The sequence below is a fragment of the Mustela lutreola genome, chromosome 11 (genome assembly GCF_030435805.1).
Source record: "Mustela lutreola isolate mMusLut2 chromosome 11, mMusLut2.pri, whole genome shotgun sequence".
NCBI classification, from domain to species: domain Eukaryota; kingdom Metazoa; phylum Chordata; class Mammalia; order Carnivora; family Mustelidae; genus Mustela; species Mustela lutreola.
The window spans coordinates 69075932-69098929 of NC_081300.1; the positions used below are offsets into that span (position 1 = coordinate 69075932).

At 52.1% G+C, this 22998-nt stretch overlaps 1 protein-coding gene across 6 annotated transcripts in view; it reads right to left on the reverse strand.

The window, feature by feature from the left end:
• OSBP2 (oxysterol binding protein 2) overlaps window positions 1–22998 on the reverse strand; it is a 161109-nt gene that overhangs the window by 29443 nt on the left and 108668 nt on the right. For all 6 annotated transcript variants that reach the window (XM_059140106.1, XM_059140105.1, XM_059140109.1 and 3 more), the window contains one exon: window positions 2726–2982. In XM_059140106.1, coding sequence (XP_058996089.1) covers window positions 2726–2982 — 257 coding nt within the window. The remainder of the gene's footprint in view (window positions 1–2725; window positions 2983–22998) is intronic.

Consider the following 22998-nt stretch of genomic DNA (forward strand, 5'->3'; position numbering starts at 1 on the left):
CAGTCAGAGCCCACGACGAGGTGGAAAACCACAGCCATTAGTAGTTCACAGGAGGGAGGCCTGCCCTCTAGTGGCAGTGGGAATAGATTCCCCAAACTCAGGTATGGGGGATGCTGGAAGCTTCCCTCCAGAGAGCAAGAGTATCCGGTCAGGGTGCAAGAGGGGGCGTTGCAAAGGGATCTCAACAGTGGGGAGAAACAGGTTCCTCCTTTCATAGTAAGAACTGGAATGACCTGGGGAACCACAGTTTGTGCCTTCTGGGGACAACGGGGGTAGCCTCCACTCATCCTGGGTCCCCAGCTTCCCAGGAAGTGCCCTGGTATGGCTGTAGCCTAAAGGTAAGACACAAAGCAGGGACTCAGGTCCTGAGACTGGGGGGCTTTACCCTGGTGATGCAAGGCCCCCAGTCCGTGTGCTGACCACAGAGAGGAGGGGGCCTTTGCCACCCTTGGAGGTCTCATCCTCACTGCCTCTGAGCATGTGGGGGCATCATTGCCCCCATGAGCCTCACTGACCTGACCTTGCATTTTGGCTCAGATACCTACCAGCTGGGTGACCCTGGGCAGCTTGGGTGACTTCTCTGAGCCTTGGTTTCCACTTTGCACTAACCTAGTGGTATTAACAAGGTTGTAGCAAGGGGTGAGTGGTCTTGGGTGTGAATGCACATGGCTTCCTTAGTTACAGATCCCTGGTCCAACCCCTTCCTTGTAATAGGGGTAGAAGCCAAGGCCTGGCCAGGGGTGGGGATACTTTGTCCAGGGGGCCTCTGCAGAAAGTGTAAGTTTAGACATTTGGGGTCTGACAACTGTGTAAGTGAACTCCCTGCCCAGAACTGACTCAGTTCCCGCCCTGTGAGGCATGATGTCAGGAATGGGTCCCAGGAGAAAGGCGGGCCTCTGCACAGGTCTGGGCTGCCAGCACAGCCCGCTGGGCCCAGCCCCTCACTTCTGGGTGTGCCCCCTGACAGAGGAGATAGGTGGGAGGGACCCTCACATCAGGTTCATGGCAGCGGGTGGGCAAAGCCCAACCCAGGGTGCAGCTCTCCGACACTCTGGGGGACTTTCCCAGTGCTGGAACTGCAAACAGGGTTCTGTAACTCACCCCAGGGGCTTGCTTCCCATCAAACAATTCATTACACACTTAGATGGTGCGCGGTTTCTACGGCTTCCTAACACAGATGAGCCTCTGATGTCTGATAAAAGATTTCTGCTAAAGACACCAGCTGAGAAGCTCATTATCTAGGAAAAGTCAGAGCTGCTTACTCGAGACAAAGCCTATTCGGTCCTGGCAGGCGGGGAGGCCGTACCGGGGAAGCCGTGAGTGGGCGACGGCCTCTGGGCCCAGTGGGGAAACACAAGTGCGTCATTCTGTCATCAAGTGCCTCATATCTGGGCCTGTCACTGCAAGAAGGGCAGTGACCCAGACCCTAAGAGTCTGGGGGCTGTAAGGAGGCTGGCTGGCCTAAGAGGGAGAGCGCAGAACAAAGGGAGTACAAACCGATGATGGGACCCACCCACAGGGCAGCCTCTGGGCGGACACGCCCAATGCACCCCCAGATTCACCCCTGTGTGTGTGGAGAAAGGTCTGCGCTTGCTTCAGGCCCCGGGCTACAGATTCCTCAGGCCTCCTCCTGCAGCAGTGGCAGCTCCAGGGGCAGGGTGGGTGCAGGGAGGGTGTGTGTGGAGGTGGGTGTGGTCTACTCTCCCTACAGGGACTGCCCACAGTCCCAGTGAGTCAGACCTGGGGCAAGTCTCTGATGGCCACAATTTTACCCCAAGGTCTTGGCCCCGCCGTGGGCTCTGGCGTCCACTTTCCCACTCTTCTCTTCTGGCTCGGCTCTGGTTGAATTGTCTTGATTGGGAGGCTGGGCACTAGTACTGCCCACTGTTGCTGGCCAGCCTGATGGCCTGCCTGAGCCACCACCTCTGGATGTGGCCACCTCTTCTGAGGTGGCCTCCACTTCCCCACACCTCCCCCTCTCTGGTCTCCTTGTCCTGATATGCCCCTCCTGGGGGCTGTCCACGGGAGGAAGCTGTTGCCGTCAGACCTTTATCTACAGGATGGAGGCCTAAAAGAGCATCCACATCTTGGGGAAAAACTCATGGGGCAGGAGTAAAAAGGGCCCCAAAGCCCAGGTAAGCATTATATTCTTTGCCTCCATGGACAGACCCTCCCAGCTCCCAGTCACAGCAATGTGGCTTCCAGAATTCCGGGGAAAGTGGCGATCCCCAAGGCTGTGCCTCTCAGTTTATGGACTGTGGCTACTCATTTGGCTATTGTCAGGTTGGCACGACCCCTGGCAGGTGCACCTTCAAGCTCTCCTGGCTAAGGGAACCCACGGCACCGGGCCTCCAGCTGCACACCTGCTCCGGGGGTCACTGGACCCTGATCCTGTTGCTTCTGAGCAGCGTACTCAGGGAAGGAGCAGTAGCAGCCATTGTGGATCAGCATGGCCGCCTTGTCCCCAATGTGTGGGCGGAGCCACCTGCTCCACCTGGGGCCAGGGCCCCAAGCTCCCATCAGGATTCACACTTCACTGGGGTCCCCAGCAGGCAGCTACAGACCTTTGGGAAATGACCTGAGGCCACCAAGAAATGGAGCCCTGGTTTGTCAAGCACCCTGGCCACCACCTACTTGGGGACTGCGGTGCTGGTGACAGGGAGTAGCTCCTTCTGGGAGCCCTGTCCCCAGTGTGTGGGGGCCAGCAGTGCAGGTGGGTACTTACATTGATCATAGCATTTGAGGTGATGCGAAAGAGGGTGGCCCGCTCATTCACGGCCTTCAGCTTCTCACTGCTCTCATAGGGGATTTTGAGGCCGTCCAGCTCACTCAGGGAGCGCTGGAGCGCAGCGCCATGCTTGGCGATGAGGTCATTGCACGTGCTGAGGTCGTCCAACTTCAAGGAGAGGCTCTGGATGGTGCAGTGTAGCTCGCTCTTATCAGCTGGAGAGGCAGTCTCGTCGTCGTCGTCCCCAGAGTCATCTGAGGAAGGGAGAAGGGTTGCCATGGTGGTTAACTGGCCAACACAACACTGAGAAGCCCATGTGGCCTGGGTCCAGGAGGAGGGAACAGATAGAGCCCCCCCCCCCCAACCAAACAGAGTGCCCTAACTGGTTCCAGCTCCTGCTCCCGGCCAGCCCTCCAGAGTGGGCGTGGGCCCTCCTGAGTCCATGGGAGGAAACGGAAAGGGGGACCAGCTTGACAGACAGTGCCTGCCCCGCACTGCGGAAGGGGCAAGCCTGTAGACACCTGCCTGCGTGGGGGGCACTAGTCCCCTAAGCTGTGCCACATGGGCCAGGGTGGCCCTTGCTGGGTGGGGAGGTGGAGATCGCCGCAAGGAGCAGCTCCTGTCACAGACGAGGGACACCGGATGAAGGCCAGCTCCTCTCCCCACATCATGGTCCCAGCCAAAGCCAACCCATACTTTCCTGTTGGCCTCACTCTACCCCGAGCTCCGCGCCCAACAGCCGGCCACGCTGAACTGCCCTGTTCTGTGCAATACCTGAGTGAGTGCTCAGGCTTGGGGCCTCTCCCACAGGGCCCTCACTGCTTGCAACCACCTCCTAGTCCCCCCACCTCCTCAGAGGCCTCACCCCTACCCAGACCCAGCCCCATCTTCAGAGCCTGCCTAAAGACCCCCAGGCCAAAGTCATCTTCCCCTGCCCTGCTTCTGCCCCCCAGCCTTCCCCACCCAACTCCCCTGCACGAACAAGGCCACTCTCATTTATCAAATCCCTTTAGTCCAGGCATGGGCCATGGCATCTCTGTGGCCTTGTCAGGATAGGGACGATGCCATCCCCCAGGGACAGACAGGTAGCTGGGGTCCCCCCGACCAGTCTATCTGCCTCTGCAGCCACCCTCTTCACACCAGCGTCAGGCGGGTGCCCCCTCTCCACTGGCAGATCCGCTCACTTCTCAAAAAGCTGCCTGGGCGCCCTCAAGGGGACATTCTTGGGAGTCTGGGGTGCCTTGGAGCCCAGCCCACTGCAGCCCTGCCTGTGTTCAAAGGCAGGGTGGTGGGGACCTTGTGGTTGGGGGGGGCGCACTGCTGTGGGTGGGGTAGGTGGGCAGCTGGCCTGGGCTCTGCTCCATGCGACCATAGAGAGGCTGTCGCTGGCACGTGAGTGTCCAAGCCTATAAGTGACAGGGGTTTCTGAAATGTCTTGTTTCAGAAACAATCAGCACAAAACGTTTTTTTGGCGGGGAGGGGGGCGGGAAGGAAATCTGTAACCCAAGATACAATTTTTTTTACAAAAGCAGATACTGTGAGGGAACAGCTTTCTTCCCACGACAGACAGGGCTCATGGGGGTGGCTGTGGCTGAGTTATGACTCTGAGCCTGCCCTGAGCAGGTGGTGGTGCCAGGCCGGCTGGTGGCCTGGGACCCGCATGGGCTGGAGGCTGGGGGTGCAGTGGGCCAGCAGCATCCAGGCTGGGGCAGGGGCTCTCCCTTTCCCCACAGTAGCTAGCCCAGCAACGGCTCGGAAATGACCTGGGGTCTGGAGACGCATGTGCGGCGCCAGCCTCTGGGCCACCCGCTCGAGTGGGGTGAACGCTGAGTCTCACGCACTGAGTCTCACACACAGCCTCACTCACTGTCAGCAGACAGTGAGAAGGGAGGAAAGGCACATTCTTGGACACCAAGCCACCCATTTCGGGCGCTGTGGTTAAGGGGCAGAGCTGGATCCGAATCCAGGTCTGTCGAGCATCAGAGCCTGGGCACTCAGTTACGATATAAGCTCCTGTCACCTTTCCAGGCTCAACAGGTGTTAACACCCAGAATGGCCCAGAATGGCCAGTCACCGACCAGTCAGAGCAAGGGCTTCTCTACACTGGGAGAGCTGTGTGGGGACACACCAGCTGCGGGTCAGCCTGAATGGGACCCCACCCTCCCACCCCGACACACATACCGTTCTCTAAGCAAGAAGCACAACCAGCCTAACTTGGAGCCTCTGCCTGTGTGGTGGGCAGAGTGGGTAACCACATTTCTACTTAACTTGTTAATAAGCAGCTCTTAGGGTCCAGGTCCAGCAGCCAGGGATGTGGGGATGTACTTGTTCTGTTCCCAAATCATGGGCTGTGTCATTGGAAGATTCTTGGGTCAGCGGTTCCTGACCAGCACAGTGTGTTCTATGGGGGTGGGCAGGGAGATTCCGTCCCAGAAGGACGTGGGATTGGAAGAATGAGGGAGGCAGGGCAGGTGCAGGGTGGAGGAGAGGGAGGGAGTGGGTGAGTGAAGCAATGAAGGATCTTGGGCATTTCACAGGAGGCCTGGCAGGGGTTCTCGGTGGTATGCACGGAGATGGCGGTCACACACGAGAGGGCAGTGTCTGGACAAGAGCAAAGGCAGTAGGGGGGAAGGAGCTATTTGGAGAGGAGGGATGGTAAAGGACTTCTGGCTCCACCGAGAAGACTGAACCTTCATTCCTTGGCAAGAGGGAGAGTAGGGGCACTCGAGCAGAGATCCATGGGAAAGACAAGACTGGTGGCAAGTGGCAAGATGAACAGAGAGATCAGAGCAGCCACAGGAGGCCAAGGGCTGGAAAGAACAGGACCTCTGAACCCAGCTGAAAAGGGCTGAAGGCCACACCCACCCAGCTGCAAGGCTATGACCCTCTAGTAACAGCCATGATCCCAGGCAGAATCAGTCCCTGGCCAGTCCTCGAGGGTGAGGCCTAGCAAGTCATGTGTCCTGACATGTGGCCTAGCTGCTCACTTCCCCCACAGTGTCAGGGGCTGTTTCAGCTGAGCACAGTGCTATGAACAACCCCCAACTCAGGCCTGGGCGGAAGCAGAGCTAAATAAACCCTGGAAGAGGACTCTGCCTCTGACATGATGACCTCTGACCATGCTGAGTCTCCAGGTCTCAGTGTGGGGTTGGGGTCCTTGCAAGCAGCAGACTCACATTAGAAAGAGAGATGAAACTCGTTATTAGAGGCATAAATAAAACTATCACTGTGACGTTACTCGAACTAGAAAAAATAGTGAATGGCATTGAATTAGCTTTGGCTTTCTGAAGGATAAACCAGCAGCTACCCCTCAAGGGCAGAAAAATGGCTCTTCAGCTTCCATGGCTTGCCTCTTCCTTTGATGGGGGAACTCCACTGCGGGGGGAGGGGCTGTAGTGGAATTTGGTCCAAAGGAAAGCAAACTTGTATGCACAAAGTTGTTCAAGCCTGTGGCTCTCAAGCTTATGGCCTTGGGAGTTCTCAAGCTTTTATGACCATTTTATGACACTGCCTGTCCCCTCTGTTTAAACCACATCTCCACAAAACAGCCAACACTAACATATCCACAAACGTAAAACCCTACAGAAATTCTGCAACTCTATGAATGCAAGAAGAGCAGCAACTGAAATCTAGGGCGAGGTCAAAGCCAGGCTCATGGGCCACAGGAGCTCCTGCCCTGGCCTGCCTCAAAGCCCACATGAAGACCACAGCTTAGTGTCCTTAGCAGCTCTGGGGGGAGGGATGGTCAGGTTGTCCTAGGGTGGCATAAACATAAATGTTCTACTTTCCCGGGCGCCTCCTTCTTAGCTACTGCTTTATCTCTGTTCACAACAACTGATAGAGCTTTGGGGGAGGCAGACTCTGGCCCTAAGATAAAGAATAATCTCACTGCCCAGTGAGGACTCTAAGGGTGCTCCCGGTCCTCCCCGTCTTCTGCTGCACTCATTTCTCCTCATTTTCTTCAGCTGTGGTCAGCTGATATAGGGGTAGCAAGAGCGTTCGGGCCCAGCCTCTTGGGCCGTCAGGTGACACCGCTTGTGGAATGTCTAGGCTGAGCCCAAGAGGACAGACTGATCCCTGAACTCCTTCCAGAGCACGGGTGCCTTTAGGTCATGCCCATTGCACCCAGGCCCATGCCTTTGCATTAAGATGGGAAAACTGAGGCCCAGACCGAGGAGAGGGGCTTAGTCAAGGTCAGACGCTGGAGCCACAGCAAAGGCAGCTGTAATTAGCTTTTACTGAGTCCCTCCTCTGTCAGACAGGGCCCAGACCTTTCCAAATGGCTAAGACGCATTTGCTAAGGGCTCAGACCCGGGGACCCAGGACAGATGACCCAGATACCTTTCCCAGGAGAGGAGTCCATGGTGGTGGTGGTGGGGGGGCTGCTTTATGCGCCTGATATCAGAGCCTCCTCCCCAGGCGGTGGGATGCCGGCCTCTGATCACAGCAGCTGTGGGATGCCAGCCTCTGATCACAGCCACGTACCAGCTGCTGCCATCAAGGGCCCACAGTGCTGGGGGGCACTTAGGCCTGCAGGGGCACAGTGGTGGGGCTCACTTCCTCTCTCAGCATAGCCAGGGGACAGGCAGGAGAGGGTAGGCAGGGGGCTGCCTTTACTGGGCAGCAGGTGTGAGCAAAGGGGCCAGTGAAAGCACCCCAAAGTACACAGGGCACCTGTCGTTTGCTTGGTGAGGACCTTTCTGCCCATCCTTCCCTCGATCCCTTCACCAGAAATCTTGGTCCCTTCACTGGGGTTGAGTCTTTCCCCTTCGCTCCATGACAGGCCCTGTCACCCTGGCCCTGCAGTGTCCCTCACTGCCTGCCTCCGCTGAGCTCCCTGCAGCCACCTGCTCTGCTTCCCCCATCTGGCTTCCGGCTGGCTCTGCACCGGGCTGGGGCCCTCTGGGAATGCAAGGGCTGTACTCGGACCCAATCGGGTCTCAGCAGCTCACACAAAAAAAAAACTCTGGAAGAGGCAGCTTCCCACTGCGCAGTGAGGAAGCAGCTGGATGAGAGGGCAGTGTCCTAACCGTGCACCCTTAGCACCCCCATTTCACAGCTGAGGAAACTGAGGCTCAGAGCAGGAAGGGTCCAACGGGTGTGAGGGGCGGAGCTGGGGTGTCCCATCCCCCAGCCCCTTCATGGGCTCATGGGCTTATCCTCCCACAAAGCTCATGCCTGCTTTGCAAAAAACTGACTGCTGTCGTGCTGTGCTTCCCAGCGGGGCTGCTAAGACCACCTTTCTGAACTCCCACCACGCTTCCTTGGGCCTTGCTCGGTGCATTGCTGCTCCTGGCGTGCTTCTAACACTCAGATCAAACCTCCCAGCAAAGCGGCTAAGCAGGAGCCTGTTGACTGGCTCTCCGTCCTTGGAAGCTGTGGTTTCCGAAACAGGACACTGGGCCTGGAAGATGGAGAAGCCGACTCTGCTCTTGATCTTCCCCAGGGATGGCACAGGTCCAGACGACCTGCACCTTCTAATGAAAATGAATTCTCAGTAACTGCGGGGGATCTCAGCCTGACATTCCTTAGCCAATGGCACTCCCAAGCTCCAGACTACAGAACACTAAAGAACAAATTGATTTGGCCCCTGAGGCAGACTCGGAGCTCGAGATGAGGTGTGGGCAGCTCTTGGGACTGTGGGACCATGTGAAACAAATGCGCCAGCCTATTCTCAGACACCACCATTTCTAGAAAGGCACTGATTCCTAATATGCCCATCAGTTTTCACCAGCTACACACAAGAATGAGTTCTTTCTGTGAGAAGAGAATATATCCCAGGGCGTTGGGTGGCTCAGTAAGTTGAGCGTCCGACTCTTTACCCTTGATGCTCAGGTCATGATCTCAGGGTCATGAGATTGAGCCACATGTTGGGCTCCTTGCTGGGCATGAATCCTGCTTAGGGTTCTCGCTCTCCACCTCTCCCCTTCCCCGACAACAACAACAACATGAACAACAACATGAAGAGAATAAATCCATAAAACTCAGCAGTCACGGGGCGCCTGGGAGGCTCAGTTGGTTGAGCAACTGCCTTCAGCTCAGGTCATGATCCCAGAGTCCTGGGATCGAGTCCTGTATCAGAATCCCAACTCCATGGGGAATCTGCTTCTCTCTCTGACCCTCCCCCTTCTCATGCTCTCTCTCTCAAATAAACAAATAAAATCTTAAACAAAACAAAACAAAACAAAACAAAAACCTCAGCAGACACAACTTGCCTGTCCATCTTGGCCAGGCCCGCAGAGCCTGGCAGTGGCCTTTCATCCATGGCAAGCTCTCTGAATATGAGTTTCCAACCTTTGGTTGCCATACTGGCTTGGCTAGTCCTCCTCCAGCCCCCTCATGCATGTCCTTCCTAGAACTTCAGAATGTGACCTTTTTTAGAAGGGTTGTTACAGATATAATTGGTTAAGATGAGGTCATACTAGAATAGGGTGGCTCCTTAATATGATTGATGTCCTTAGGAGAAGAAAAGACACTGAAATATATGTGATGCAGAGACAGAGAGACTGGAGGGACAGATATGTTCTCAAGCCAAAGAATGGCAAGGACTGTCGGCAACACTGGAAGCTGAGAAAGGCCTGGAACAGATTCTCCTTAGGCCCTCAGAGGGAACAGCCTGGCCAACACCTTGATTCCAGATTTCTGGCCTCCAGAACTGTAAGAGGATGAACTTCTATGGTTCTCTGCCTCTGGTTTGTGGTTGTTTGCTATGGCAACCCTAAGGAACGAAAACAGTGGCTTAAAACCACACTCATTTGTTCCTGACGGTTGTGAAGATCATAAGTTGTCCAATCAAGGTGTTTTAGGGCCCTGAAATCAGTCCTAAAGACAGGGCTGCGTTCCTCCTGGAAGCTCCAGGGGAGAATCTCTTTCTTGTTTCCATGCCTTCTCTGGGCAAGTGGAGGCTTCCCACATTCCCTGGCCTGCAGCCCTGACCCCATCCTCAAAGCCAATGGAGTAGGGTCCCCTGGACCCTGACCCTCCGGCCTCCCTCCTAGAAGGACGCTTGTTATGACATTGGGCCCACCTGGCTAATCCAGGAAAGCCTCCCCATGTCAGCATCCTTAACCACATCTGCAGGATCCCTCCATCATGTATGGTAACATGTGCATAGGTTCTGGGAATTAGGACATGGACATCTATGGGGGCCATTATCCAGCTCCACACAAGGGAGCTGTGGCTGAGTTCAACACTGGGCCATCCTGTCACCTGCCATGGATCATCACATTTGACCTACTGCCCTGGGGTGGTGTGGTTCCTGGATGCTCTCCCGTTAAACTGGGAGACCCCTCCCTGGGCACAGAGTCCTCACAGGTCCCTGTGTACCCCCAACCCCCAAAGCCTGGTACATAGGTCTTCCTACTGCTCAGAGAGGAGCTGAGATCTGGCCAAGCAGTCCTGCCTTGACCCCACCTGGCTGGGGGTTAAGTGCACTCCTCTCCAGGTGTGGGGATATCCACAGCTGCTCTGGAAAAGGACTTAAGTGCCCAGCATGCAGCCAGTGTCGAGCCAGGACTTACTGGACCCCCGACCCCTCCAGATCCTAGTCATCGTTACCAGTCTTCAACCACAGAGGCCTGGAGCCACAGGGAGTCCCAGGGTGTTGGCCGTGCCCCCTGCTCCTGCTCCCCACGCGGGGCTCTCCTCAATGCCCTTGATTGGCCAGCTCAGACGGAGGAGCCCTCTAGGGACCCCCAACAGTGCTGGGACCCTGTTTTACCCTCTTTTACCAGGGGACTCCAGGAAGGAGGGGGTTGCCATGGAAACACAACAGTGGAGCCAGGTAGGCTATTTTTAGAAGTAGAGCTTTTTTAATTTTCTCATCTGTGGAGGAAAATGGATCAGGTTTCTGGGTGGGGAAGCCCTGTGCGAGGTGGAGAGGGGGGCGGGCAGCAAACACAGCCTTGGAACCAAGAAAGCAAAAGGCGGCACAGACTGGTTTGGAGGGGGCAGGGAGACATGGTGAGGATGTGGGAGTCAGAGGCCCTAGGGCCACTCCACTGTCTCTTGCTTGTTTCTCTGGGAAGCCTGGCTTTGCCCTCATCTGCCCATGAGTTCCTTGGGCACAGGGTGGCCAGGGGTCCTCTCTCCTTACCCACTGTACTGGAGATGAGTGAGAGCAGCTGTGACTGTGTAGAGACCTCAGGACAGGCAAGGTCAAGGCCCAGGGAAGCCCAGCTCTCACCCCGCTCTCTGCACCTGAACCCAGTACTAGGCTCTACGGGCTGTGTGTGTGTGTGTGTGTGTGTGTGGCGGCGGCGGGGGGGGGGGGGGTCGGGGGGAGGATGCTGAGATGGGTCCTGATTGCAGAGGAAGGAGACAGGCCTATGGGAGTAGAGGGACAAGCACACAGGCCCCAGGAGGGTCCTGAGCAGGAACTCCCCCACCCCAGGCCCCATGCTCCATGCCCAGCAAGACACCTGTCATTGACCCAACTTCTTTCCCCTTCCTGGCTCCTCAGCTCCCCCCAAGCCCCCTGTAGAGACCTCAGGGCCTCCGTGATTTTCCACTTCAGCCCTAATCCCTAGATTTCTTTCCTCCTTTACTCCGTCTGCCAGATGGCTCCTCTACCCCGAGACCCCGGACACATGTTGTCTCAATGTCTCAATGTCTGTGTGTCCTTTCTCACCACAGGCCCTGTCTTGGCCTTGCACGGAGAGAGTGGTGAAAGAGCCCGCCCCTGCCACGGCAGGGAGAGCCTGCCTTAGGGCGGTAGGGGCTCCACACCTGCGGGCTCCCACCCACCCATCCTGGGGCCGCTGACGGCCCTTCCCTCACCAGTAGGACGAATCCTGGAACAGCATAGCACCCGCGAGGCCAGCAGCATGGTTAATGGGGAAAGACACTACTCCCTTCCCCCTTGTGAAAAGAGCTCCTTGTGGGTCCCTGATGCCCCCTCGGCAGGGCTTTCAGTCCACCCTGAGCCAGAAGGACTCCGCACAGGGAGCAGGTCTGGCTGTGCAAAGGCCTCTGGGAAGACACAGATGCAGAGGGCATCAGTTTCAAGTGGGAATCTCGGGGGGCGCTGCACTTCCTGCAGAAAACAGCCATTTCCAATCTGTAGCGTTAGACCCTCAAAAATTCAATTACAGCAGGTTTGGTGACTTTTATTTCGTTTTTGGGAGCTTTGTTAGGCTGCTGGAATTGGATCTCGGAATCCAATTAGGCAGCTGCTGAGAAGAGAGAGAAACAGGCCCTGAGGCATGTGGACGGGATGTCAAGGGACTTCGGTGAGTCTGAGTATGACCAGCCCGGGCGCTCAGCAGCGCTCTACTCTGCGCTTCCATAGCTGTGTCATTCCTACATGCAACATGGTGTGTGAAAAGAATCACACCCCAAAGAGGGAAGGGTGACACGGAAGTTAAGGATCATGCGCAAGACCCCAAGGCTCCTAGGAGGGGGAGCTGGAATTGGCGGTGTGGTTTTTACAGAGAGCCTGGGGGCACCTGCCACTCCATAGCCCTGGAGTCTGAGGGATAAGGGACCGGGGCAGCTTGCTATACCCAGCCCTGAGTGAACCCCCTGCCTGCCGGGGTCCTGAAGCTGGGCTGGGGAGTGGGGACAGGCAGGGAGACAAGCCCTGCCTATCAGGTGGCGCAGGTGTTCTGGTCCCCTGCCCTGGAGGGGGACCTGCTATCACTCTGCTCCACTGAGGCAAAAGGGATAGGGAGGCTGAGAGGTCTCTGGGTGCTTCTGAGAGAATAGGGAGCCTATGACCTCTGGCAGAGAAGGGGCTTGGGAGCTCCTGGGTAACAGTGTTGGATGGGGGACTTCAGGCTGGGCTGGGTCCCCCAGGGGCCTGCGGGAGGAGGTGCATGCACCATGGGATGGTGACACTGCAGGGCACGGAGGGAGCAGGGACACTCTCCCGGAGCACTGAGTATAAGCACCCCTAAAGTGCAGTGCATGAGGTCAGAGGGCTTGGTCTGGGGAGCGAGGCATGTGGACCAGGTCAGCTGTGACAGGGAGCCACTGAGGGCTCATGGGGATGGGAGTGGCTGCCAAGGCATGGATGGTCCTTCCTGACTGGGGAATCCGGAAGGAAAGCAAGTCTGCCTTCCCCAGAGTAGGTCCTGTGGGACACTAGTCTTATAGAGAGCTCTGCAAAAAGGGAATCAGTGATGATTTAAAATAAAATAAGTAAAAATAGAAAAGCAGCTTTGGAAAATAGGATGAATGCCATCCCTCCCCAAAGGGGGCAGGAGACTGAATACTCAGAGAAGCTTGGACTCAAGGGCCCTGGAAGGCGTGTCAGGATCCACGTGGATGGAAAAATCCAGTAACAATAAATAATAAATTGTGAGACCCTGGCAGGCAGCTGGGAAACATAAGCCAGAGCACCACCGTTGTCTTGGCCTTTGGTCTGTGGCTCCCCCCACCCTCCTTTCTCTGGTGACCAGCACTGGGCATATTGAGGGCATCAGGTACCTGCTGAGACCGTATCTGGGCTCTCTGGCAACTTTCCCCAGAGAGGGGTCCAGGGGTGACACCCTAACTAGAGGCAATGATCAGCAAAGCCAAGGGATGGGGCCTGTGGGATGCATGCACAGGAGCTGATACAGAAACTGGGCTTTGCTTCCATCTATCAGAGCTGCAAGGGGCAGGCAGAACCGTCAGCCCACAGACACATCCGTGGCTGCCAAATCTCCCATCTTTCCAGGGAAAAATACTCACTGGGACCCCCTGACTGGCTACAGACTCCAGCAAGCGGAAGGCGGGCAAAAATCTCCAAGGGGGAAGAAACCCATCTCCTTTCCTCTCACTGGAGGCGGCTGGGGTCAAAGACACGAGCCACAGTGAAGGGTGAAAATTAAGTTTACATGAGTGACGGGATCCCCACAGAACCTGGTGCCTCCCTGACTGAGCAGAAACCTGGGACCAGGAGCCACATGGTATTCTCAGGATCAGGAAGAGCTATGGAAGCAGGGCCCACCTCCACCAGGGAAATAAACACTGGTACAGAGATGGAACATAAAAATAGAGGTGCATGCTCCAATTACTGCAGCCACTGTGATGCTGAGGACAACCTGCCGCCCACAGCCACCTCCGCCTGTCAGAGTGCCCAGCCTACGTTAGCTTCCACTCTAACCTGCGGTTTCTGAGGCGGGGCAGCGGGGGAGTCTCTCTGAGGGAGTAAGGGTATCATTCAGGGTCAAGCCCTGTAGGGAGCTGATGCCCTCCCGGGGCCTCTGGTTCACCTGGCTGCTTTGTCTTGGTGGGAGACTCACCCTAGGACCACAAGGTGCCGAAGTGGGTTGTTCCCCAGCCACCCAGAGGCAGGTGCATAAGGGCTCGGCCCTGGGCTATTATTGCAGCCTGCTCCCCTAGAGTGAGCTGACTGGGGCAAGGAGCTGCAGCTTTCATCTGAGCCCTTGGTTAATGGGCATGGGACCAGCAAGAAGGGTCTTTTTTTTTTTTTTTTTAATTGTTAAATTTTTATTTGACAGACAGATCACAAGTAGGCACAGAGGCAGGCAGAGAGAGGAGGAAGCAGGATCTCCGCTGAGCGGAAAGCCCGATATGGGACTCAATCCCAGGACCATGAGATCGTGACCCGATCCGAAGGCAGAGGCTTAACCCACTGAGCCACCCAGGTGCCCCAAGAAGGGTCTTTAATGGACAACAAGGAATCCCACCTCTCTGTTTCATTTGCTCAGAACACACATTGCATCTCAAGGCCAAAGCAAAGGGGACTCAATTCTAAACCAAGATTTGGCAGCCCCCACATGAGAACCCACTGATCTGTCCCAGACGGCGCCAGCGCTGTTGAGCCGGTCATTGGAAACTACTAGTTTACATTTTCCTGGCCTGAGGACAGCCACGGCTGCTTATCCTTGGAAACCATCTGATGTCCATGTAATCACCCTAAAGAACTTTCCACGTGCAGCTGCCTCTGGGCGTCCACAAGGAGTGAGTCGAGGCAGGAGGCCCGGGGTGGGCAGAAGGGTCCCATCACCCAGGAGCCATGTCTGCCTGGCTGGTCCTCCCGTGCCCAAGCCAGGTACGCAGGAACTAGGAACCCGTTGAATGAATGGACGACACCAGAGACAGCGGGTGGAAAAGAGTTTTGCGAACTGCTATGGCATGTGGGTGTAAGTGGTGGGGAGGACCATGGCGCTTTGGGATTAGGAGAGGAGCCTAGGTTCAGGGCTTCTCTGTACGCCGCCCCTGGTTCTTGAGCTACTACAGGAATCCAAAGTGAAGTGACTCATAACCCAGCTGACCTGTGACCTACCCTCCTTGGCCAGACCTCACTGCAAGGTCCCTGTAAAGATCCTCTTTCCCCCCCTGCACACCTTCTTTGGGCCCTCCCTCCTCTTGTGGCTGCAGGGTGGCGATGGAGGGGGCCCGGCCCTGGCTGAGCTGAGCGGGGAGGGCAGGGAGAGACCCACAGTCCCGTGGAGGTGGAGTCCCAGACTGCGTTCCATGGGAGGCAGCCAAGACAACCCATGTCTTAAACAAACAAGGGGATAAAGGCGCCTCTCTCACCGAACTGCCCAAGTAAGAGCTGCTTTCCCCTTCCTTTCATGAGTCGAACAGGCCAGGAACGCATCACCCCTGTGGCCTTGCACAGCTGGGTAACCGCTTAACCTCTAGTTCTTCATCTGTAAAATGGGTTCATACCTTTGAAGTGTTCAGCACAGTGCCTGGCCCACAATGAGGCCACAAATAGCGGCCATTATTCCCAGGCTATAAAAATGATCCCCACTTGAGGTAGAAAAACTGAAAAGCTCTGTAGAAAAAAGTGTAAAATAGCAAAGAAATGATCACCAGCAGTTCCCCTCAAGATGACCTCATCTGTCTGTCCGGTGCCTGTGGCAGCTTCTCCCTGCCCACTCAAACGTGTCACACAGATGGGGGCACTGCCCTCCCTTGTCCCCAGTGCCCTGCCTGCCGGGTGGCCAAGAACACCCACAGATGAGACCTGTCTGGGGCCAGGGGAGCAGGTGGGAAAGCTCATCATTGGAAAAGCGTGTGCCCCCGGGTCCAGGCACACCCGCACCTCGTCAGTGTGCATCTCTGGAGGCGTCCCTGAGCCCGGCCCAGCCAGGCATGCAGAACCTGAGGACCACGTGGCAGAAGTGCCCCCTAGGGAAGGCCTGTCTCTAATGGCAACACCAGAAGAGCACACTTGGCAGACACAGAAAGAAAATGGGCACAGAAAACAGGCACAGAGTGAGGCTGTACTCAGGGGGTAGGGTGCGGTGGGGAGGATTTTTGTGGAGGCTATTTTGGCTCCTCCAAAGCTCCTTTTATTCCTCTCCCAGTTCTGGGTCACAGTCCATGCACCTGGGAGCCTGCCATCTCTCTCTATTTGTCGGCATCTGAGCATTTTTCCTGGAGAACACCAAGGGCACTGGACAGCTCTCCCTTGTGGGGCCTCTTGGGAAGCCAAAGGCGTGGCCTCAGGCTGCTAGAGGCCGTGAACCCTGACCCAGAACTGATGGAGAGAGGCCGACATGAGGGTCAGTGAGGCCAAGGAAGGTATTCCTGTACCTGGAAGAATTTAAGGCCTGGCTGATTGCCAATGTAGTTCTTTGTTTTCTGTTTCCTACGTTCCCAGGTCATTACGGAAGACCACAGGACAGGCCCTCAGTTTAAGTGTTTGGACACCAACAGGCCATGTGACTTTGAGCAGATCTCATTCCTTCCCTGGGCCTCCGTGTTTGCTCCTGTAAGAGGAAGGCCCTCTGCAGAGAAGGCCTGCCAGCTACAGTTAGGTTCACAAAGGCATGTCCTCGATCCTGGGGTCCCAGGCCCCAAGGCCTCTCATGTTGCTGCGCTCTGGGAGCGGGAAGAGGAGGACAGGACTGTAAACAACCACTTCCTCTGGGTTTGACAATTCAGCAGAACTACTCATTTCTGAAGAAGCCTTGGGAGCCAGGCCAGAGGCAGGATCCATGGGCGCCCCCACCACTGTGAGACAGAGTAGAAAGCCAACCCAGGGTAACTGCATCCAGCCAGGGAGGCTGAGCCCACGTCTGTCACCTGGAGATTCGGTTCCAGAGCTCAGATCCAGAGTGGGGAGGAGGCAAAGGGGCCGAGGATAGGTCTGCAGCAGAAAAGACTCGAGGGAATCATTCAGCGGCGCCCTCTCCCCTCTGCATGGGTCCTTTCCCCAGCAGTTAGTATGGAACAGCTCCCACGGAGGCTGTGTCCCAGCCCAGGTCCACCATCACCTCCCTGCCCTGTCTCCCCCGCACCCACATCTGTTGGACTCAGGGTAGGGGCAGTCACCGCCCACAGTTTAGGGGGACCCTACCAGTAGGACCAGCTTTACCCACCGCTGAGGGTGTAACCTCTAGTTCCAAGGATTGGCTTTGGGGAAAGCTATCCAAGTTGTTGTTGCTAAAGAGGAAAATCAATCTGAAAATAATGAGGTCTCAGCACTAAGCCCATATTCGGGAAGCAAGCTGCTTAACAGGAACTTGGCCAAAGACAAGCATGGTGGGATTTAGCCGGCCGAAGCCCAGGGTGACGGTCACGGTCCCAGCCTCCCTGCAGCCTTGGGCTCTGACCCCCGACCCCCTGCTTGCCTAGCCTCCTTCAGGGGAATACCGCTTCCTACGGGGCCAGGTTCCTGGCAGTTACATTTCTTACTGTAAGGTAATAAATTGGTTTGTTATTTTCTAGAAGAAACGGAAATTAGAAATTCCTATGTGGATGGTCAAGAAAATAAAGGTGACTGTTCCTAAAAATAAAGGAGGGCTGTTTCCAACTGCCAAGTCCTGGTGACCAGGAGCTGGCTCCAGGCAGGAAATAACACCTTGGGGAGCCTTGCAGGGGGCAGGGTTGACGTGGTGGAAGTGGGAGCTACTGTGAGGCCAGGGGAAGGAAAAACCTGTGGAGGAGGTAGGGGTGGGCAGGAGTGGGAAAGAAAAAATCTTATGTCAGAGCAGAGCCTGAGAGGAGGGCCATTGCTCACACCCTAGTATTGGGGACCCCGTTACTCAGCAGCTGCTCCCTGGGCCTTCAGGGGGACTCCTCACAGCATGAGTGACCCCAGGCTAGGACCTTCCCCTCAATTGTGGATCTGCTTCATGCCTGGGGACTTCTCACATAGGCTGTGGGGCTGAGAGACCTGAACACATCCAAAGAGGCTCACAGCACTCGGGCTGTGAGGGGGTCAGAATATGATCCGGCAAAATCCAACACCCCACAGAGGTGGGCTTGAATTCCAGCCAGACTGCAGAGGTCCAACATCTTTGGGCCAAGTTTCCACCCAAGACCCATTTCAGATTGGCTTCACAGTGGCCTGGTGGTGTTCCCCTTCACTAGGTCATTCTGTGGCTGAGAACCTTCTGCGGTTCTCGCCCTAGGCCTACCCATGCTAGAAGGGGGAAAGAATGACAGAGCATGTAGTAGGCATCTGTGAGACCTTTGGGGGCTGAGCTGAGGAATATCCAAGGCCATTTTAGACCAGAGGGCCTTGGGGCCTTGGAATGGCCAAGTCCTGCAAAGAGTCCCTTTTCTGGAGCAGGTGAGATAGAGGCAGAGAGCTGGGCAACGACAGCAGTGGTCACTGCTGGCTAACAACACAAGTTACTTTAAGGTCATAAAACACTCTGCCAGACAGTGCTCCCTGGGCCAGCCACACCACGTCGCTGTGCCATGGGCTCCACTGGCCGTTAATATCAGGGGTGCTGAGGAGCCATGAGGCCAGATGCTTGCCTTGGGTCATCTGTGGGCAGCTTTGACCCTAGGACTTAGCTACTGGGGCCCTGAGAAGGGAGGTGCCCAAAGACAAAGAAGACTGTAAAGCTTCTTTACAGTCTGAAAGAAAAAAAGAAAACAACCCTAGAACTGTATAGCTCATAAAAATGTCTTTCAAAAATAAAATTGAAAGAAAGAGAAATAAAACCTAAGAGAATCGGTGCCTGGCCAACTTGCCCTGTAAGAAACGTTAAAGTTCTTCAACCTGAGAGAAAATGATACCAAATGGAAACTCAGATCCCGGCAAAGGGGTGCTAAGAGAGATAAATAGGTGAATACATGCAAAAGATGTTGGTTTTCTCACTTAAATTTCATTTAGAGATAACTGACTGCATCGAGCAAGGAAAAAAAGTATATTGTAGGGTTTATATCATCTTTAAAAGTAAAACAGGATACAGCAGAGGGGATGGGGACAATGGAAGAGCATCATTAGATGCTCTTAGAGCTGGATCAGTGAGGATTTGAAGGAAGACTGTGATGTGTTCCCGATGTGTAATGTAAATCCTAGAGGATCCTACCAAGAAGAGAGATGGAGAGCTATGGATTAATAAAGGGGAAAAATGGGAATACTAAATACTAAAAACTATACCACAGATGGCAGGCAAGGAGAAAAAACGGTGCATGAAAATAGAAGAGACCAAAATAAATAGCAAAATGGTAGATTTAAACCCAACCATATCAATAATTACACAAGTTAAAATGGTCTTGATACTCTGATTAAATGTCAGAGACTTTATCGGACTGGAAAAAAAAAAAAGCAAGACTCATGATATATCTACAAAGACCCCCCTTAAATATAGAAGCATAGATAAACTAACCAACCCTATCCTTTCTACAAGAAACACAACTTTAAATATATGATACCAATGGGTTAAATGCACAATATTGGACAAGGAAACACCAGGCAAATAGCAATTACAAGATCAACATCCCAAAGGAGGCTCGAGGACAGAGATAAAGAGGAAAATTCAAGACATCAGCTCATCAAGATGTTACAAACTTCTGAATGTGAATCCAACTTACGGCAAGTTTAAAGTACATGAAGCAGAAACAGAAATGAAATGAAAAAGAGACAAACCTACAATTATAGCTAGAGATTTCAGTACTACTGTCTTAGGAATTGATAGAATTAGATAAAAGTGAATAAGGATTTATAGGTTGTGAATCTTCTAAGTATTCTTTATCAGTCAACTTGACCTAATGGGAAACTTATAGAACACTCCACATTACAATGACAGGATACATATTCCTTTCAACAATACATGAAACATTTACTGTATTGGTGCATATGCTGGGCCACAAATCAAGTCTAAATGTAAATTATAAAATGTATGTTCTCTCACTGCTACAAATTAAAAAGCAATAACAAAAAAGTATCTGGAAAATACCCAACTACATGGAAATCAAATCACACACTTCTAAATAACTGCTGAGTCAAATTAAAAACCCACATAGGAGGGGCCCCTGGGTGGCTCAGTTGGTTGAGTGCCTGCTTTTGACTCAGGTCATTATCCCAGAGTCCTGGGATCGAGCCCCACATGGGTCTCCTGCTTCTCCCTCTCTCTCTGCCTCCCCCTCCACTTGTACGCTCGCTCTCCCTCTCTCCCTCTCTCTCTCTCTCTCTCCAACAAATGAATAAATAATCTTTAAAAAAAAAACACAGGAAATTAGAAAATATTCTGAAATGGGTAATGAAGAAAATGCACCATACCAAATTTGTGGGATGCAGCTAAAGCAGTGCTTGGAGAGAAATGCATAGCTTTAAATGCTTATTATACAAAAGAAGAAAGGCTTTAAAGAACTATTTATGATGATCTAAGATGATGATAGATCTAAAATATCTATTTATGATGATTTATTCATGGATGATCTAAGCTTCCACCTTAAGAAACTAGAAAAAGAAAAGCAACTTACACTTAAAATGAGTAGAAGGGATAAAATGGTAAAGATAAGAGCAGAAACCAATGAAACAGAAAACAGAATAACAATGGAAAGTTTATATTAAAAGTTTTGGAAAGATTTTCTTTGGAATGATCTAGAAATTTATATGCCTCTAGCTAGAATAATCAAGAAAGAAGGAAAATGCAAATTACCAATAACAGGAATGAAAAAAAAAATCACTATAGCTCCTTTTGTCATTAAAGGGATAGTAAAAGAATATTATGTAAAATATTATGCGGGTAAGTTTGACACCTTTGATGAAACAGATTATTTTTTGAAAGAACAAGTTACCAGAAATGACACAAGAAAAAGAAAAAAAGAGGCCATTATGAAGAAACTGAATTTAAAATTAAAAACCTTTTCCTCAAAGAAAACTGAGGTACAGATGGCTGCACTGGTGAATTCTACCAAATATTTAGGGAAGAAATAATACAATTAGCATACAAACTCTGTCAAAAAATAGAAGAGGGAGTCTCGTTTATTTTACGAGGCACTACCTCATCTTAGAAGGTACCAGTATTACACATACCAAAAGCAGACAAAGACATTACAAGAAAACTACAGCCCAAGATCGCTCCTGAATATGGAAGCAAAATTCCCTGACAAAAACATTAGTCAATAAAATTCAGCTACAAAAGATACTATATCATGAACAAGTGGGGTTTGTCTCAGGAATGTGAGGTTTAATGTTTTAAATTAATATTAATAGCATAAAGAAAAAATATAGTCACCTCAACAAATACTAAAAAAAGCATTTGACAAAATTCAACACCTATTCAAGACAAAAACCCAGACACTTGGAAGAATACGGAACTTTCGCATCATTACATAAGACATCTATAAAAATCCTACAGTTATCATCATACTTGATGATGAAAAGTTGAACTTCTTTCCCTAAGATCAGGAACAAGGCAAGTCTGCTCTCACCACTCTTACTCAATATTATACCAGTGGTCCTTGCCAGTGCAATAAGGAAATAAAAAGAAATCAAAAGCATACAAGTTAGAAAGAAAGAAGTAAAAAGCCTTTAAGTACAGACAACATAATCACATATACAGGAAATCCTGAGGAATGTGAAGAATAGCCACTAGAACAGGTGAACTTAAGGTTGCAGAATAAAAGATTATATATACAACACTTGTATTTCTACAATACAAGCAACAAATAGGTGGAAAAATAACATTTTAAAAAACACTATTTGTAATAACATCAAAACCAGTAAATATTGTCAACAAATTTAACAAAATCTGTACAAGAAAACACATAGCCTAGAGAAATTAAAGAAAACAAAAATAAATATCACATTCATGAATTAAAAACTTCAATATCATTAAGATATCAATTCTCCACAAATTAACCTATAAATTGAATGCAATTCCAATCAACATCCCAGATTTTTTTTTAAAGATTTTATTTATTTATTTGACAGACAGAGATCACAAGTAGGCAGAGAGGCAGGCAGAGAGAGAGGAAGGAAGCAGGCTCCCCGCCAAGCAGAGAGGCCGATGCGGGGCTCAATCCCAGGAACCTGAGACCATGACCTGAGCCGAAGGCAGAGGCTTTAACCCACTGAGCCACCCAGGTGTCCCAGCAGATCTTTTTTTGTAGGAACTGACAGGCCAATTCTAAAACTTAAAGAGAAACACAAGAACAAGAAACAGCCAAAACCATTTGGGAAGAATACAAAGCTGGCGGACTTATACTACTTGACTTCATGACTTACTAGACATTTACTCCATTTATAATGGAATATAATAGAGTTCAGAAATAGACACATGCATGTATGATCAACTGATTTTTAACAAAATTGTCAAGGTAAGTCAATGAGGGAAATGTTTCATTTTTTAAAAATATTTTATTTATTTATTTGACAGAGAGAGAGAGAGGGAGATCACAAGTAGGCAGAGAGGCAGGCAGAGAGAGAGGGGGAAGCAGGCTCCCTGTTGAGCAGAGAGCCCGATGCGGGGCTTGATCCCAGGACTCTGAGATCATGACCTGAGCCAAAGGCAGAGAGGCTTAACCCACTGAGCCACCCAGGTGTCCTAAATAGCTTCATATTTAAAAGAAAATTGTGCTTGAGGATTCACTGAATATTCACATGGAAGAAGAAAATAACCATGACAACATACCATACACAAAATTAACTGAAAGTAGGGGCGCCTGGGTGGCTCAGTCATTAAGCATCTGCTTTTGGCTCAGGTCATGATCCCAGAGTCCTGGGATCAAGCTCCGCATCAGGCTCTCTGCTCGCTGGGGAGCCTGCTTCCTTCTCTCTCTCTCGCTCTCTCTCTCTGCCTGTCACTCTGCCTACTTGTGATCTCTCTCTGTCAAATAAACAAATAAAATCTTTTTTTTAAAATGCTAGACAAATGAAACAGGAAGATCAGTGGTTGTGATGGGCATGAAGGGCATTGACTGACAAGGAGCATGAGGGAACTTTTGGGGATAATAAAAATGTTTTATATCTTACTTGAAGTAGTGGTTATACACATGTATACATTTGTTAAAACTCACAGAATGGTTAAAATAAGTACATTTGATTGTACTTAAATTATACATCAATAAAGTTGATTTAAAAAGAAAAAAAAAGGATAACCACCTACTGATCCCAGTGT